Genomic DNA, 14,886 nt, shown 5'->3' with positions numbered 1-14,886 from the left:
TGTTGTCACTGTATGAATTGTCCTTCTGGTTTTATTCATTTCTTTTTGTATTAGTTCATACAAATCTTCCCAGGTTTCTCTGAAACATTTTTCTTCATTTCTAACAGCACAATGGCATTCAAATTCATACACGAATTTGCTTATCCCTTCCTCAGTTGATGGGGTGATTCCTCATCTTTCAATTCTTTGCCACCACAAAAAGAGCTGCTATAATATTTTTTACACATATGTGTCTCTTTATCCTTCTTTGATATTTTGGTAGCAGTATTGCTGAGTCAAAGGATATGTATAGTTTAATAGCTTTTGAAACATAATTCCAAATTCCATTTCAGAAAGGCTGGAACAGTTCACAACTCCACCAACAATGCATAAATACATTTTTCATTTTTCTTTTCCTTTTTTGGGGGGGAGTGGTGATGGCCAACTTTGGCAATTTAATGGGTATGAGGTAGTACCTCAGAATTGTTTCAATTTACATTTCTCTGATTATTTGTGAATTAGAGCATTTTTCATATGGCCATTAATAGCTTGAAGTCTTTCTCTGAAAATTGCCTATTTGTATCCTTTGACTATTTATCAAATAGGAATGTGCTTAGCCTTTTATACTTTAGTCCAGAACAACTCAAAATGATTGAATGAGAAATAATCTTTGTTTTTTTTTAATTTTCTCCTTATTCAACATGATTTCCTCTTTGTGTTTAAATATTGGTTTGCAAATTTTGTCTCTCTAATAGAGTATAAGTTCCTTAAGGTTAGGATTTCTCTTCTTCACTCCTTTCCTTTTTTTTTCCTTTTCCTTTTCCTTTTCCCTTTCATTTCCTTTCCTTTCCTCCCCTTTCCTCTCTTCCTCTTCCCCTTCCCTTTCATCTTCTTCACCTTTTCCTTCCTTCCTTCCTTTTCCTTTTTCCTTCCTTCTCTTTTCCTTCCTCTCCTTCTCTTTTCTTTCCTATTCCTCTTTCCCTTTCTTTCTTTTCTTTTCAGCTTTCTTTATGTACACAATTCAGTGTAGTAGCTGGCAGTTTTATTCTATTGTTGAAGTTTTTTTTCTCCTTCAATTGTCTCCAATTCTTCATGATCCCATTTGGGATTTTCTTGGCAAAGATACTGGAACGATTTGCCATTCTGTCTCCAGCTCATTTTACAGCTAAGTAAACTGAGATAAACTTTCTCAGCGTCATTAACTAGTAATTCTTTGAAGACATATTTGAACTCAAGAAGATAAATCTCTAGGCCCAACACTCTATCCACTGAGCTACCTAGCTACCCGTTAAGTATTACTTCTGGAATTAAATTGAATTAGTATAGAGTCTTCTTAAACATCAGCTTGCACATTGCCTTCTTTTCTGGTTAAGTTGTACCCTGGGTTCTGCGTGGGCCATGCATGTGGGAGGAAGTTGCAGCAGGAAACTGTTGGCTTCTTGTCTGTACCATGAGGAAAATGACCGAGAGAGCAGATTCATGGCCGACATCTTGTTGGATGTTCTGCCTCAATCTTAATGAAACACAAATGTGTCCAGAACAGTTTTCCCCCTTGGAGATGAAGAAAAAAATATTCTTAGTATAGGCTAGCAGTTCTCATTTGACTTTACACATATTATGTTAAAGGATGTTGCAATCCTTTGGCAAATGTAGAGGAGATGTTGATTCAATACCAGAATCTCCAAAGGTTCTGGAATTCCCTCAGGACCATTATTTGTTCACATATTTTGCAGGGCGGCTGTCTCTGGGCTGAAATCCTCCAGCGCCTTGAGGAGTTGAGTGGGAGTAGAGATAGGCCCGCAGATGCTTGTAATGGTGTCAAAGTCTTGGAATAACAAATCTGCTGGTGTTTTTTTTTTTTTTTTTTTTTTTTTTCTTTCTTTCTTCTTCTCCAGATAGGTTTATTAGGTTGTTTTAAAAAAATCAGTTCATTTTGGGTCATCATAAAGTCAGAAATTTAAACTGGAAAAAAACACCTCATCTTTAAATATAATTATCTAGATGGCACAGTGGATAGAATAGCAGGCATGAGTTAAAATGGTCTCAGATGTTAGCTGTATGATTCTGGACGAGTCATTTAGCTTCCTTTTTTCTCAGTTTCCTCATCGGCAAAATGGGGATAATAATAGCATTTACTACCTTCTGTGGTTTTTATAAAGATAAAATGAGATTCTCTTTGTAAAGGACTTTGCAAACCTTAAAGATTTATAGATATGATATTATTATTATTAATTTTTAGCACTTAATTCAATCAAAACTTCTTTTCTTTTCACAGATCATGGAAGAGACAAACACACAGATTGCTTGGCCATCAAAGCTAAAGATTGGAGCAAAATCCAAGAAAGGTATGTCTTTTTATTCAGGGAAAGGCTGCTGAGTTTGATGAGCAAAGATACAGAAATGATGAATTTTATAGTTGGACTAATATCTTCCTTTAATGCATAACACTTATTTCCCTAGCAAGTTCAGACACCGGAAGGCCTTTGCTTATTTGAGATTATGGTAATTGAAGAGAATATGATATACTTTCCCCCTAACTTTTCACCACATACAACAATTACATTTTTATAGACTACTATTTTCATGGAATCTCAGAATGTGGTAGCTTAGGGTTTTAAATCTCTCTGCCAAGGGTGAGAATTTTTAGGCATTTTCTGCAGAATAATATGGCTCAGAACTTCTTCTGTGTCCTCCATATGTTTTCTGCTTGAGAATCACAGAGTACAAAGGTCTGACTTTCTCTTCCCATGGGAATGTAGATCCAAGGAATTAATGCGCTCTGATTTTCCTTTCTGGGTGTGTCACTTGCCATCATTCAAAGGGGGATTGGAAACTCTGGCATTTTCTTCCTGGTCATCCATTTTTCTGCCTTGTATTCCCCTCCTACTATGTGATAGATGGTGTTTTGGGCTGGGGGAGAGAGAGATCTGTTTTTATGTACTGAATACTATATGAGATAGTGCTAAGAGTGCTTGACTTGGCGTTAGGAGACCCAGATGCAAATCTAAGCTTTGCCCCTTATTTTTCTCTGTATGATTTTGGACAAGTCATTTCATCTCATTTTTTGAAACTTTAGAATGTGTTGGTTAGAGACCCCTTAACTTGGAAATCCTTTCTATCCTCTCTACCCCCACTTTCCCCAATCTAAGTCTTCATGAACCTATGAAGTATCCCACAGTGGAGTGGAAATCTCTACTGTTTTTTCTTTCTTTCATTTATTTTTCAATATTTATCTTTATCTTGAATTGCCAAAAGTCTTTTTTTGGGGGGGGTAGGGGAGATGGAGGTGGGTGGAAACTTTTTCAAGTGAAGGCTTTGGTAACAGTTTATTCTGTGAAAATAAATTTTGATTCCATTTTTTAAAATTTTAGTGCTTTACCTGGCATTTGGAGAAAAAAAATTAGCAATGTTTTACCAAGTGAAGCAAAGCTCCTTTTTATTTTTTAGTTCTTTTCTCTTTTTTAAATTATTATTTTTTCTTTCTTTTTAGCTCTTTTCTTTGAAGAAAAGAGCTGTTGCCCCTTTTCCTTCTAAGGTCTTTGAGGTATTACTTTTCTTTAATTCCTCCCACGATTGAGTGCCCCATCAGTATAATTTCCTTAGAGATCTCTAATTTATTTCTGGTTCTGCTTGTATCTTGGAAATTTGATTAAATAGGGTATCTGAAAAGTCTGATTAAATAGGGTATCTGAATAGTTTTCAGTTTTAAGCCTGAAGAGCTTAAAGATTTTTTTGGATACCTGATATGAGTTTTGTGATAGTTGCCTCCTTTTGTCTGGTCCATGATATTTGCTAACTATAAATTGGCAGTCCTTTATTATGGCTGTGCTGACAGCAAATATTTGTTGAGTTGCATTAAATTGAATCTGCTGATTGAATGTTGGGTTCAGCCCTTGGATGGAATAGGATCTTGTAAAAAGTAATGCCTGGTGCCTGTTAGAGATGAGAAAGGCTTAAAAATAATGATTTGCTACAAAAAGATTTGGTGAATTTAGAGGTATATTTTAAAAGCCTTCTTTTGGGAGGTAGGGACCCATGGGTGTATGTTGCATTGCTGTCACTGTGGTTGCTTTGTTGATCAGTTCTACTTAGATTTTTCATTGTAAACAGGGGGAGGTTCCATGTGAAAGAAGTGACAGATGTTAAAAACAAACAAACAAACAAACAAAGAAACCACCCCAACATCTGCCCTCTTACAACAAAAACAACAGAAAAGCCATCAGTAAAAAAGTCAACCTAGCTGGCTCTTGATCGTGCAATTCTGAATCATACAATTCATGGATTATCTGTGATAGATTTAAAATCCCAAGTCAGCCCTTTAAGAAGCTTCTCAACCATCTTCCCTTCTTGGGATTTCCCAAATGTGAATCACTGTCAGCACTCCTATCCACTTCATTTTATAGAGAAATTACTTAGTGAATTACAGTGCTGGGCCTGGAATGCAAATGTTCCTGATATACCACCTAGTTAGCTGTAATAACAATAATAATAAAATAATAATGCTTATATAGTGCTTTAAAATTTCCCAGACTTTGCAAATATTATCTCATTTTATCCTCAAAACAATCTTGGGGTGAAGGTGCTCTATTATTATTATTATTCTTATCCTCATTTTATAGTAGAGGAGACAGAGTTGTTTATGTATTTACTTTTTATTTTTTTGATAGTATTTTATTTTTCAAAAATAGTTTTCAACATCCTTCTTTGCAAAATCTCATGTTCCAAATTTTTCTCCCTCCCCAAGACAGCAAGCAATCTGATGTAGATTAAACATGTAATTCTAAAAATATTTTCATATTCATAATGCTGCACAAGAAAAATCAGAACAAAAGGAAAAAAAAACCAAGCAAACAAGCAACAGTTACAAAAAAAGATGAAAATAGTATGCTTTGATCCACATTCAATCTCCATAGTTCTTGCCCTGAATGCAGATGGCTCTCTCCATCACAAGTCTATTGGAATTGCCCTGAATCACCTTAATGTTGAAAAGAGTCAAGTCTATCACAGTCAATCATCATATAATCTTGTTGCTCTGTACAGTGTTCTCTTGGTTCTGCTCACTTCACTCAGCATCAGTTCATGTAAGTCTTTTCAGGCTTTTCTGAAATCAACCTGCTCATCATTTCTTATAAAACAATGATATTCCATTATATTCATATATCATAACTTATTCAGTCATTCAACTGATGGGCATCCTCTCTCTTTATACTTTTTTGCCACTGCAAGAAGGGCTGCTACAAATATTTTTGCACATGTGGATCCTTTCCCTTTTTTTTATGCTCTCTTTATGATACAGACCTAGTAGAGATTGACAGCCCTTTGGGCATAGTTCCAAATTGCCCTCTAGAATGATTGGATCAGTCCACAACTCCACCAACAATGAATCAGTGTCCCAGTTTTCCCACATCCCTCCAATATTTATCATTATCTTTTCTTGTCATTTTAGCTAATCTGAGAGGTATATGGTGGTACTTCAGAAGGTTTTAATTTGCATTTCTCTAATCAGTGGTGATTTAGAGTACTTTTTCATATGGCTATAGATGGCTTTATTTTCTTTATCTTAAATTGACTAAGAGGTGTTTAATGAGGTGCTCTGGCTCACATAGCTATTAAGTATCTGAGGCTAGCTTTGAACCTAGATCTTATTGACTCTAAGAACAGGGCTTATGCTGTGCTATCTTTCTTTGCTCAGGCCATGAATTAACTCTGAAAAGGAACATAAGAAACTCTTGGTATGGGAATGCCTTTAGTCAGAGTAGCCTCCAAACCTTCTGTGATTCAATAGATAATCCATAAAGAATTAGTGTGGAACAGTGGAAAGAGCAGACTTGAGGGCCAGATCCCTGGGTTCAAATCCTGCCTTTGACATTTATTCTGTAGGTGTGCAGCCTCAACAGCCTCCTTTGTAAAGTGAGAGTCTTGGACTTGATGGCTTCTGGAGTGTCATCTCTTGATCTCTGTATAGTGGTTGTCACCGGGTTGTCACTTACAACCCAGATCATACAGCTACATCTTTTAGGGGTGGGGTTTGATCCCCTTCTTCCTGTCTCCAAATCCAATTCTCTTTCCATTAAATTCCATGATCTCTTCAATTCAGTATTGGTAGTGATAAAAAGTCTGGACAGCCAGATGTTATGATGGATAGCTGAACCTGGCATCTGGAAGACCTGAATTCAAATCTGGCCTTAGACTCTTACTAGCCTGTGTGACTCTGGGCAAGTCATTTAATCCTGTTTAACTCATTTTCCTCATCTGTAAAATAGGTTGGAGAAGGAAATAGCAAACCACTCTAGTATCTTTGTCAAAAACAAAACAAAGCAAAAAATAAAAACCACACACAACAAAACTCCAAATGACATCACAAAGAATTAGATAGAACTGAAAGCAACTGGACAGCGAAAAACAATCCAAATCATAGATAGATAAGTGATGAGCACATCCCCTCCCAGTAATTCCAGATCCTCCATTCTTTCAGCTCAATTTCATCTTCTTTTCCTCATTAGCATTGAAGACTGGGAATTGACTGAATTTGTTGTCCAGATGACATGACAATATGGTTTTCAGTATGTTAAGACGTTGGGCAGCAGTGTCAGAGGGCTGACGTTGGGGCTCCGGCTCCAGCATAAGGAGCTCAGCTTCATTTGTGATCGATTTTGTCCCAGTAGAGAGAGGAGCTCAACAGTGCATTTGAGGGCAGTTAGTCCCCTGCACACATGGAAAAAGTTAACTTCTGGCCTTGCGCCTTCGGACTGGCCCCCGCTGGCCCTGTGCCCAGAGACGTGGCTTTATTTCCTAGTATGTAGGTAGTGCTGTGAATATACATGGTGCTGTATGATGAGTGAGGTGTGCCAAAAAAATAAAATAGAGAGAGACAAAAGTCTGCCCCAGGGGCATTTACAATCCCAAATTCACTGGGGCCAGCCTTATTACTTAACAGTGCAGCTGCACTCCTTAAAGCTGACACTATGGACTCAGACAGCTCTTGGCAGGGATCCCTCATGTCTAATTCCTGTATTTTTAGGAAAGGTGCAATCCAGAAATGAAATTTGCTTGTCTGGAATTTGCATTCAGAAAAGAAGGAATGAATATGCTCAGGGGAATATTAGGGGGCTAGTGAAACTGACTTTTCTCTCTTTTCCCCCTCCCTTGTAAAAATCTCAACTCCTAAGCCATCTTTGTCTCTCCAAATAATATTCAAGAAACCACTGGAAGAACCTGTCTTTGGGGGATTTAGCTCATTTCTTAAACTATAGTTAAAGTTCAATTCTTTATTTTTCTATGTTATGCAAACTCAAAATCCATAAGTAATCTTCAGAGCCAGGTCATGAGCTGTGTTGTACCTATGGGATCGTCCTCAGTTGTATTTCTTGGTTTTCTCAGTTTTCATAAACTTTTGTGTGTGAGCCTATTTGCAGTGAACCAGCCTAGTAAATAGATGTCTTCTCCCCAGCTCTGGCAGCATCACCTCCATTTACTTTATATTAATAGCAAGCATTATATTAATTAATTATAATTATAATATATATATATAATATATACATTATATATAATTATATTAATAGCATCATTCATCACTGATTTTCCTATATCTTTAGCAGGATTACATGATACTTTTTCTATATCATTCTATATCACCTGATTTGCCTTGAGGGATAAACGAGATATTATTATCTCCATTTGACATAAGGAGACACTGAAGCCTGGGAGGGGGGAGGTTAAGGGGCTTTTATGGGCTCCCAGATTGAGTTGCCATTTCTGCCTAGTTCTCTCTTGAGTCCAGTCTTTTTTCTTTGGCCACGTTCTTTTATTCATTTTAGTCCAATGAATGTGCTACTCTGGTAAAATGGACTGATGGGAGGTTTTTCTCCCTGGAAGGGCTTGTAAATTGTCTGGTAACTGGGAGGATGAGAAGTAAAAGCCTTAATCATCTGAAAAGCTGAAGAATATGGCCCAGAAGGATGGTTTTACTGGGGAAAGATTGCTCTTTTTTTTTTTTTTCAGCTTAGAAAAGGTCATATCACTTTCTCTCTATTAATTTGTTAATGGAGTTGATCATGATATGAAAACAATCCTTTTATTCCCTGTTTAGGTCATTAACTTGCCTGTAAGAGATGCTTCATAAGTCCTAGTTAGATAGGAGGCTGATATGTCTTTGACCTCAATAGGATATTTACTGATAGGTCAGTTATAAATTTCCACTGAGTCGTTAAATTTGTTTGGGGGAATGTGTCATAAGGAGGGAGGCAGAATTGCTCTTTAAGTAGAGTGAACCTTCCTCAGAATCAGGAAGCTAGCACTATCCACTGAGCAATCTGGCCAGCTCAGCTTGTTGACCATCCTGCCCAACACAAGAGGGCAGTGAGAAATAATAGGCAGTATTGAATTGAGATTTGAGGGTAGAAATCACAGGTTTGCTTGAGTAATCTGGGAGGAGTCCTTGATTCTTTCTGAGCCTTGATTTCTACATCTGTGACATGGGGATGTTGGTTTCATGACCTCTGAGCCTCTCTCTAGGTCTAAATCTAGACTCCACATGAATCCTCTCACTTTATAATATTAGAGTTTTGAGGAAGAAGGAATTTTTTTTAATTGACTGTGAGTTGAAGAATTTGAAGAACTTTTCCAAATGTCTGAAATTCAGAACTGATTTAATTTACTTTTGATAAAACAGGGGAAAAAGTGTTTTATCAGAACCTATCATGGTAGATAGAATTTTAATGTATGTCTTCAGGGGAGCAATATGGCATAGTCCTGGGCTCAGATGCAGGGATTCCCAATAGTGTGTAACTCAAGTTAAGTCACTTAGCCTGAGCCTCAAGAAGTTCTATAGGTTCTTTCCTCTGAGTTCCACACAAGGAAAATGGCCATGAGTTTGGGAGAGTGAATACTTTTAAAAAGAGAAAATAATTGAAAGGCAACTTAAAACAAAGAAAAGAACTATGTAATAATAGACTCCTTCTTAGAGACAAAATAAACCTATCTTCTTGAAAGAAATATAAAATATGCATATAATAATAATTATAACAATAATCTAAAATTAATCTAGCATGTTTGCAAAAGCATATATGTATATTATTATAATTATTATGTTTACTTTATATGTATTGTTAGTTGATCCTTACAGCAAAATCTCTGAGACATTTATTATTTTTGTTTTGTAAATGAGGAAAAAAATGCATCCCAGCAGGGTTAGGTTCTCTGAGTCCAGTACTCTAACCAGCAGGAAACTTATTTGCTTCTAATTGTTTTTTTTATGTAAACTTTCCTTTTTATTATGAATTTAACAATTTTTACCAAAAATGAATATTTCCGTGTATAAAGAGAAACAAAAAAATAGATTACATATGAAAACATGAACTTCCATTTTGTGTTTTTTAGGGTATACATTGATGGTAAAAATAGTAACAATACCAAACTATTTGTATTTTCTTCCTTTTTATTTTCTTATGCATATATTAAAATATTTTTGATATACCTTTATTTTTAACATTAATTTTAATTAATTTCTTTTTTGTATGTTATAAAAATTTCTCCTGTTATATACAAATAATATATTTTAAGAAGAAGAAAAAAGAAAATAACAAATCTGATCAGAACCTTGAAAAAGTCTGTAATTATGTTGAGTGATCTATGCCTTTGGACCTCCACTGCTGTAAAGGGGGAGGACTCTGGATATTTTTTCATGTTTGGGATCATGTTTGTTTTTTGTCATTTTGCAACATTCACTTTTAGTTATTTAGTGATTGTTTTTTTTTTACTTACATTGTTGTTGCTTTGGAACTGCTCTTTCATTTACATTGTTGTTATTGCTCTCACTTTGTTATCATTGTGTCCATTATTTTGTTTGCTTCATCATTTACAATGTTGTCATTGTATGTATATTTTTCTCTTTGCTCTTTTGTTTACTTTGTTATCATTGTATCTATTATTAAGTGATCGTTCTTACCATTTACATTGTAGTCATTGTTTTTCCTGTTTTGTATTTGCTTTTATAATTACATTATTGTAATCATCTGTTTTGTGGTTGCTTTCACTTAAATTGTTGTCATTATATTTGTTATTTAGTGTCATTATGTTTATTATTGCTCTTGCTGTTCACATTGTCCTATTCATGTATTTATTGTTTTGTTGGCTCCACTTATTTCATTCTGTATCAGATCATGTAGGTCTTTATAGACTTCTCTGGTCACATTTGTCATTGCTTACAGTAGAGTAATATTGTACAATTACATTTCTATACCATAATTTGTTTAGCTCTTTCCCAATGGATGGATATCCACTTTGTTTCTAGTTCTGTCTCTTATATCTTATATATTTCTTGGTATTTTTATCACCAAATGACACTTTAAAAGAAAAAAGTCATATTACACATCCCTCCGACACTGTAACACTTCCATCAGCAAAGCATACTAGGATCTTTCAACTTAGAAAAAATGGGGTGATACTTTTTCTTAAAATTGTAGAAAAAAGACAAAACTGAATCATATCATATTTGGAAAGAAATGCAATTTTATTACTTACAAGAGAATAGTGAATTTGAATGTGATTCCCTGCAGTTGCCAAGGTGAAGTCCTGCCAAGTCAACTTTAATAAACAGATAAGAGGAAGAGGTAATGAAAATCTCTGAGAATGGGGTGTCTGAGCTGCTTTTCTAATACTTGGAAACATTTCTTCCCCTTTAACAAGGTCACTGATTCTCATATAGTCTTCCTGATACTATTTGCTGAGTAGACTTTTCTTTGTGCATTTCAGCTGAGTCCTGGGCTTTTCTAAAGTGTTATAATGAGTGGAAAGTCCTAAGTTTACCTGTTCAGGATTAAAGATGTTTTCATTTTTTTCTGATTCTTAAGATTTTGCAGTAAGAAGGGACCTTAAATATGATCTGATGGCACATCTTATAGGTACAATCTTCCTCTTATAGATAAGGATATGGAGAGGAGAAATGGGAAAATGACTTGCTTTTTATCCCACAGAAGACCTCTCAATTAAAAATTAAACTTTAGGAATAAAAATAATATTAGGATCATAGATTTAAAGCTCAAAGGGGTCCTAGAGACCATCTGATTCAACTCTCTCATTTTTCAGATGAGGAAACTGAGGTTGAGAGGTTGTAGCTTTCCCATACTTATATAGGTGAATGAAGGAGGATTTGAACTCAGATTCTTTGACTCCAAATATTTGCACCATGTCATGATATTTGACCACTCTATAAGGTGTATGTAAAATTGTGTCCATTTCTCAGTTTTGGAAACTGAGACCCATTGTGTTTTAATGGCTTGTTTATGATCACCCAACTACTAAGTATGAGGTAAGAGTCAAACTAAAGCCTTATTGACCTCAAACCCCAGTATGTTCTCTTTAATCAGGATTGCCCCAGGTGGGGCATGTATGCCATCACATAGACTATGTGACATTCTTGTGTTTGGGAGAGGCTTAGTCCTATATTCTTATTCTCTGTGTGTGTGTGTGTGTGTGTGTGTGTGTGTGTGTGTGTCTTTGTCCCTGTCTTTCTCTTTCTCTATCTCTGTGACTGTCTCTTTCTCCTTCCCTCTGTGTCTGTCTCTTTCCCTCTCCTCCCCATCTTCTTCCCTCCAGAGTAAATAAAAATGACCAGAATTCCAAGATGCTTGGTAAGATGCCATCAGTAAGTGAAAATGTAAGGCCTGAATTACCCTAGCTCCTGTACCCTGCGTCTACCTCATCCCCCTTACTATCTTTCCTGACCCCCTCTACTTTTTGGCTGCTTCTTTTATTTTCCTACCTTAGGGGAAACGATTCCTATTCCCTTAGGTGGTTTGAGAGTACAGGGACTAAAGCCATTGCTGGATGTAAGAGGAACATATCTCTTTAACAAAGTTTGGTGGCTAACCTTTTCACATCTTTCTGTAAGCAAAAAATTAGGGATAAGAATGAGGGCTCTCCCTAGTCGGGGGACTAGAGGGAATCAAGCTTTCTTAGTGGTTCAGGGTGGGGTGGGAATGGAGCGAAACTTGGTCTGAAGGGTTTCACAAAGCCTGTGATTTAACCCACAGCATCCCTGAAGGGGGAATTCCTATTAGAAATTGTTTCTTGAGTTTGAATTCCAGTCTGCTCCTGGGTGGGCCTGAAACTCTGACCCAAATAGATTGAACTTCTTGGCAGTCATGATGTCGTAGATTTAGAGCTAAGAGAGATGTTAGAAAACATTTATTCCTGCTTTCCTTTTTTTTTTCTGGTGATCTACTAGAACTCAATAGATCCTAAGTGTTTATTGTTCACTGATATTGTACTGTGATGCAAAATCTAGAGTGTTAGAATCTTTGCCCTTAAGGAAATTACATTAGGTTCTGATATATTCCAACAGTTCAGCTTCTGTGGATTTAATTACCATTGATATGTAGGTGATTCTCAAGCTCTCTGTCTTCTGCCCCAAGCTCTCTGCTGAGCCCCAATCTTGCATTTTGAACTTGATGTGCAGTAGACATTTTAAACTCAATGTGTCCAAAAGAGAACTCATTATCCATCCCCTACCCTGCTTCAGAGCTTCCCATCTTCCTCCTTTTCTTGCTACTGTCCAGGGCAGCACCATCTCCCAGTTCCTTGGGTTCCCAATCCAGAAGTCATCCTGGACTCTTTCCCTCTTTTTTTACTTTCTATATCCACTATGGTGTCAGGGCCTGTCTATTTCATCTTTGTGACATCTCACAGATATGATCCCTTCTCTCTGAAATGGCTCCAACATTGGTATAGACCCTCATCTCCTCTTGCCTGGACTATTGCAATGGCTGTTCATGGGTTAGCTTGCCTCAATCTTTCTCTATTGGAGTTTACCATCCATTTAACTGTCAGAGTGACTTTTTTCCCCCTAAAGACCAATCTACCCATATCAAACCCCCTCCCCTATCTTCATTCAATAAACTCTAGTGGTTCCCTGTAAGACCAAATACAAAGTACTCTGTTGTCATTCAGAGCCCTTTATAAGCAGCCTCCTCCTACCTTTCTAGTCTTCTTCCATCTTAACCTTGACATACTCTTTGATCCGGCTACGCTGATCTCCTAGCTGTTCCATGAATAAGACATGCCGTCTCTGGGCTCTGAGCATTTTTTTTCTCTTTGTCTCTTATTCCAGCATTGCTCTCTCTCTTCATCTCTATGTTCTGATTTCCCTGGCTTTCTTTGAGCCCTAACTATAATCCCATCTTCTTCAAGAAGCCTTCCCCAAATCTTAGGATGGAAAGGGATAATCTTTATGCAAAGTCCCATCAGTCTTAGGGCCACTACAAACTCCTTGGGATGGGTATAGGAGTGAGGAGGATATACCCACAGAAATCTGCTTCAGTTCTAATATTTGTCATAATGCTAAGACAGTACTGCCCAGTGGCCTAAGACTCTAAGTCAGTTTATGAGATCTAAATGTCAAAGAATTTTTTTTTAATTTTAAAAGATCTTAGGGTGGTGCAGTGGATAGAGCATCAGCCCTGAAGTCAGGAGGATCTAAGTTCAAATCTGGGATCAGACACTTAACACTTCTTAGCCACGTGACCCTGGGCAAGTCACTTAACCCCAGTTGCCTCACCAAAAAAAAATGTTAAAGGTAATAGTGAGGGTTTTTTTTTTTTTTTTGGCAGAGGGTGACCTCAGATCAATGCTTGAGGAATATCCTTTGGAAGCTGTGTGGAGGGTTGATTGGAGTGGGAAGAATATTGATACAGGGATCTAGTTAGAAGGATCTTGCAGTAGTCTGGGTAAGAGATATCAGGGTCTATAAATGAAGAGATGGGTTTGGATGTAAGAGAGAAGAGATGAGGAGGGTACAAGGTTGTGGTGGCCAAGAGAGAAAGAGGGAAACCCAGGAGATTGTGGAGGAGAACATGATGGTGAGCTGTGTCAGATGCTGCTAAGTGACTAAGAAGGGTGAGTATTGACAAGGGGCCAGGAGATTTGACAATTATCATCTCTTTGGTAACTTGGGAGGGACCAGTTTCAGACAATCACTTCTTCAGTTTCCTTATCTATAAAATTGGGGGAGAGGGTTTCATCTCCAAGGTCATCTCCAGTTTTAAATTCAGTGTTCTTTTATTCCATGAAAGGAAGTGATTTACCCAAGGTAACACATATTCTCAATAGCATGAGTAAAATTTGGATTCATTTTTTTTTCTGAGTTTCTAAATTCATTATCCTTTCTAAAATACCACAGTATGTTGAGTAGACAGTGAAGGGATTCACATAGACTGGACAGAAGAAAATAAGCTCCTCGAGGCCAGAAATGATCACTATTTTTGTCTTTTGCATTCCAAACTCCTGATACATAGCGGTCAATCACAAGCATTTATTAAGTGCCTGTGATGTACCAGACTGTAGACACTAAATAAATTATTGTTGAGTTGAATTGGGTTGAAGTGGTATCATTTACAGTCTTGGGTCTGGTGTTAATTTTAGTGAAGATTGTTGTCAACTCTCTGTGGCTTGTCAAAAATTGGACTCCTTCTCCAGATATTCTGTCAACCATGGAAACCCACCAAAAACCCAAAGAAGGCCAGTGATGCTGAATTAGCTCCCCAGCTTGGCTCTGCACCTTCCATTGATAACCTGCAGCAATTCGGCTTCTGCTCAGCAGTCTGAACAATTAGGGAACGCAAACCACAATTAGCCGTGTGAATATTTCACGTTTTAAATCCATGGCCGCAAACCACATTAACTGGTCATTAGTGGCTTCTTTGCGCATTGATTTTTTTGCAGGAAGCACCATTCTCTGGATTTGTCATTAAATCGGGCAGTTTGGGTCTGAGTGGCAGTCCCAGAGCGTGTTAGGAAAGGCTTGGAGTTATGCTTCCTAAGTGAAACCCTTGGATAGCAACAGCCTTGGGAATTGTCCCTTTGGATTTGACTGGGGAAAAAGGGGGGGGTGTAGAAGAATTTTTGCTGGGC

General features: G+C 37.1%; 1 protein-coding gene across 3 annotated transcripts in view; it reads left to right on the top strand.

Moving 5' to 3' along the window:
• Positions 1–14,886, top strand: part of BICC1 (BicC family RNA binding protein 1) — a 270,972-nt gene that overhangs the window by 123,115 nt on the left and 132,971 nt on the right. For all 3 annotated transcript variants that reach the window (XM_074297058.1, XM_074297060.1, XM_074297059.1), the window contains one exon: positions 2,255–2,324. In XM_074297058.1, coding sequence (XP_074153159.1) covers positions 2,255–2,324 — 70 coding nt within the window. The remainder of the gene's footprint in view (positions 1–2,254; positions 2,325–14,886) is intronic.

Source organism: Sminthopsis crassicaudata, chromosome 2, assembly GCF_048593235.1.
Source record: "Sminthopsis crassicaudata isolate SCR6 chromosome 2, ASM4859323v1, whole genome shotgun sequence".
Taxonomy (NCBI): domain Eukaryota; kingdom Metazoa; phylum Chordata; class Mammalia; order Dasyuromorphia; family Dasyuridae; genus Sminthopsis; species Sminthopsis crassicaudata.
The sequence above is the reverse complement of the archived record's forward strand: the minus strand, read 5'-3'. Positions and strand labels throughout refer to the sequence as shown.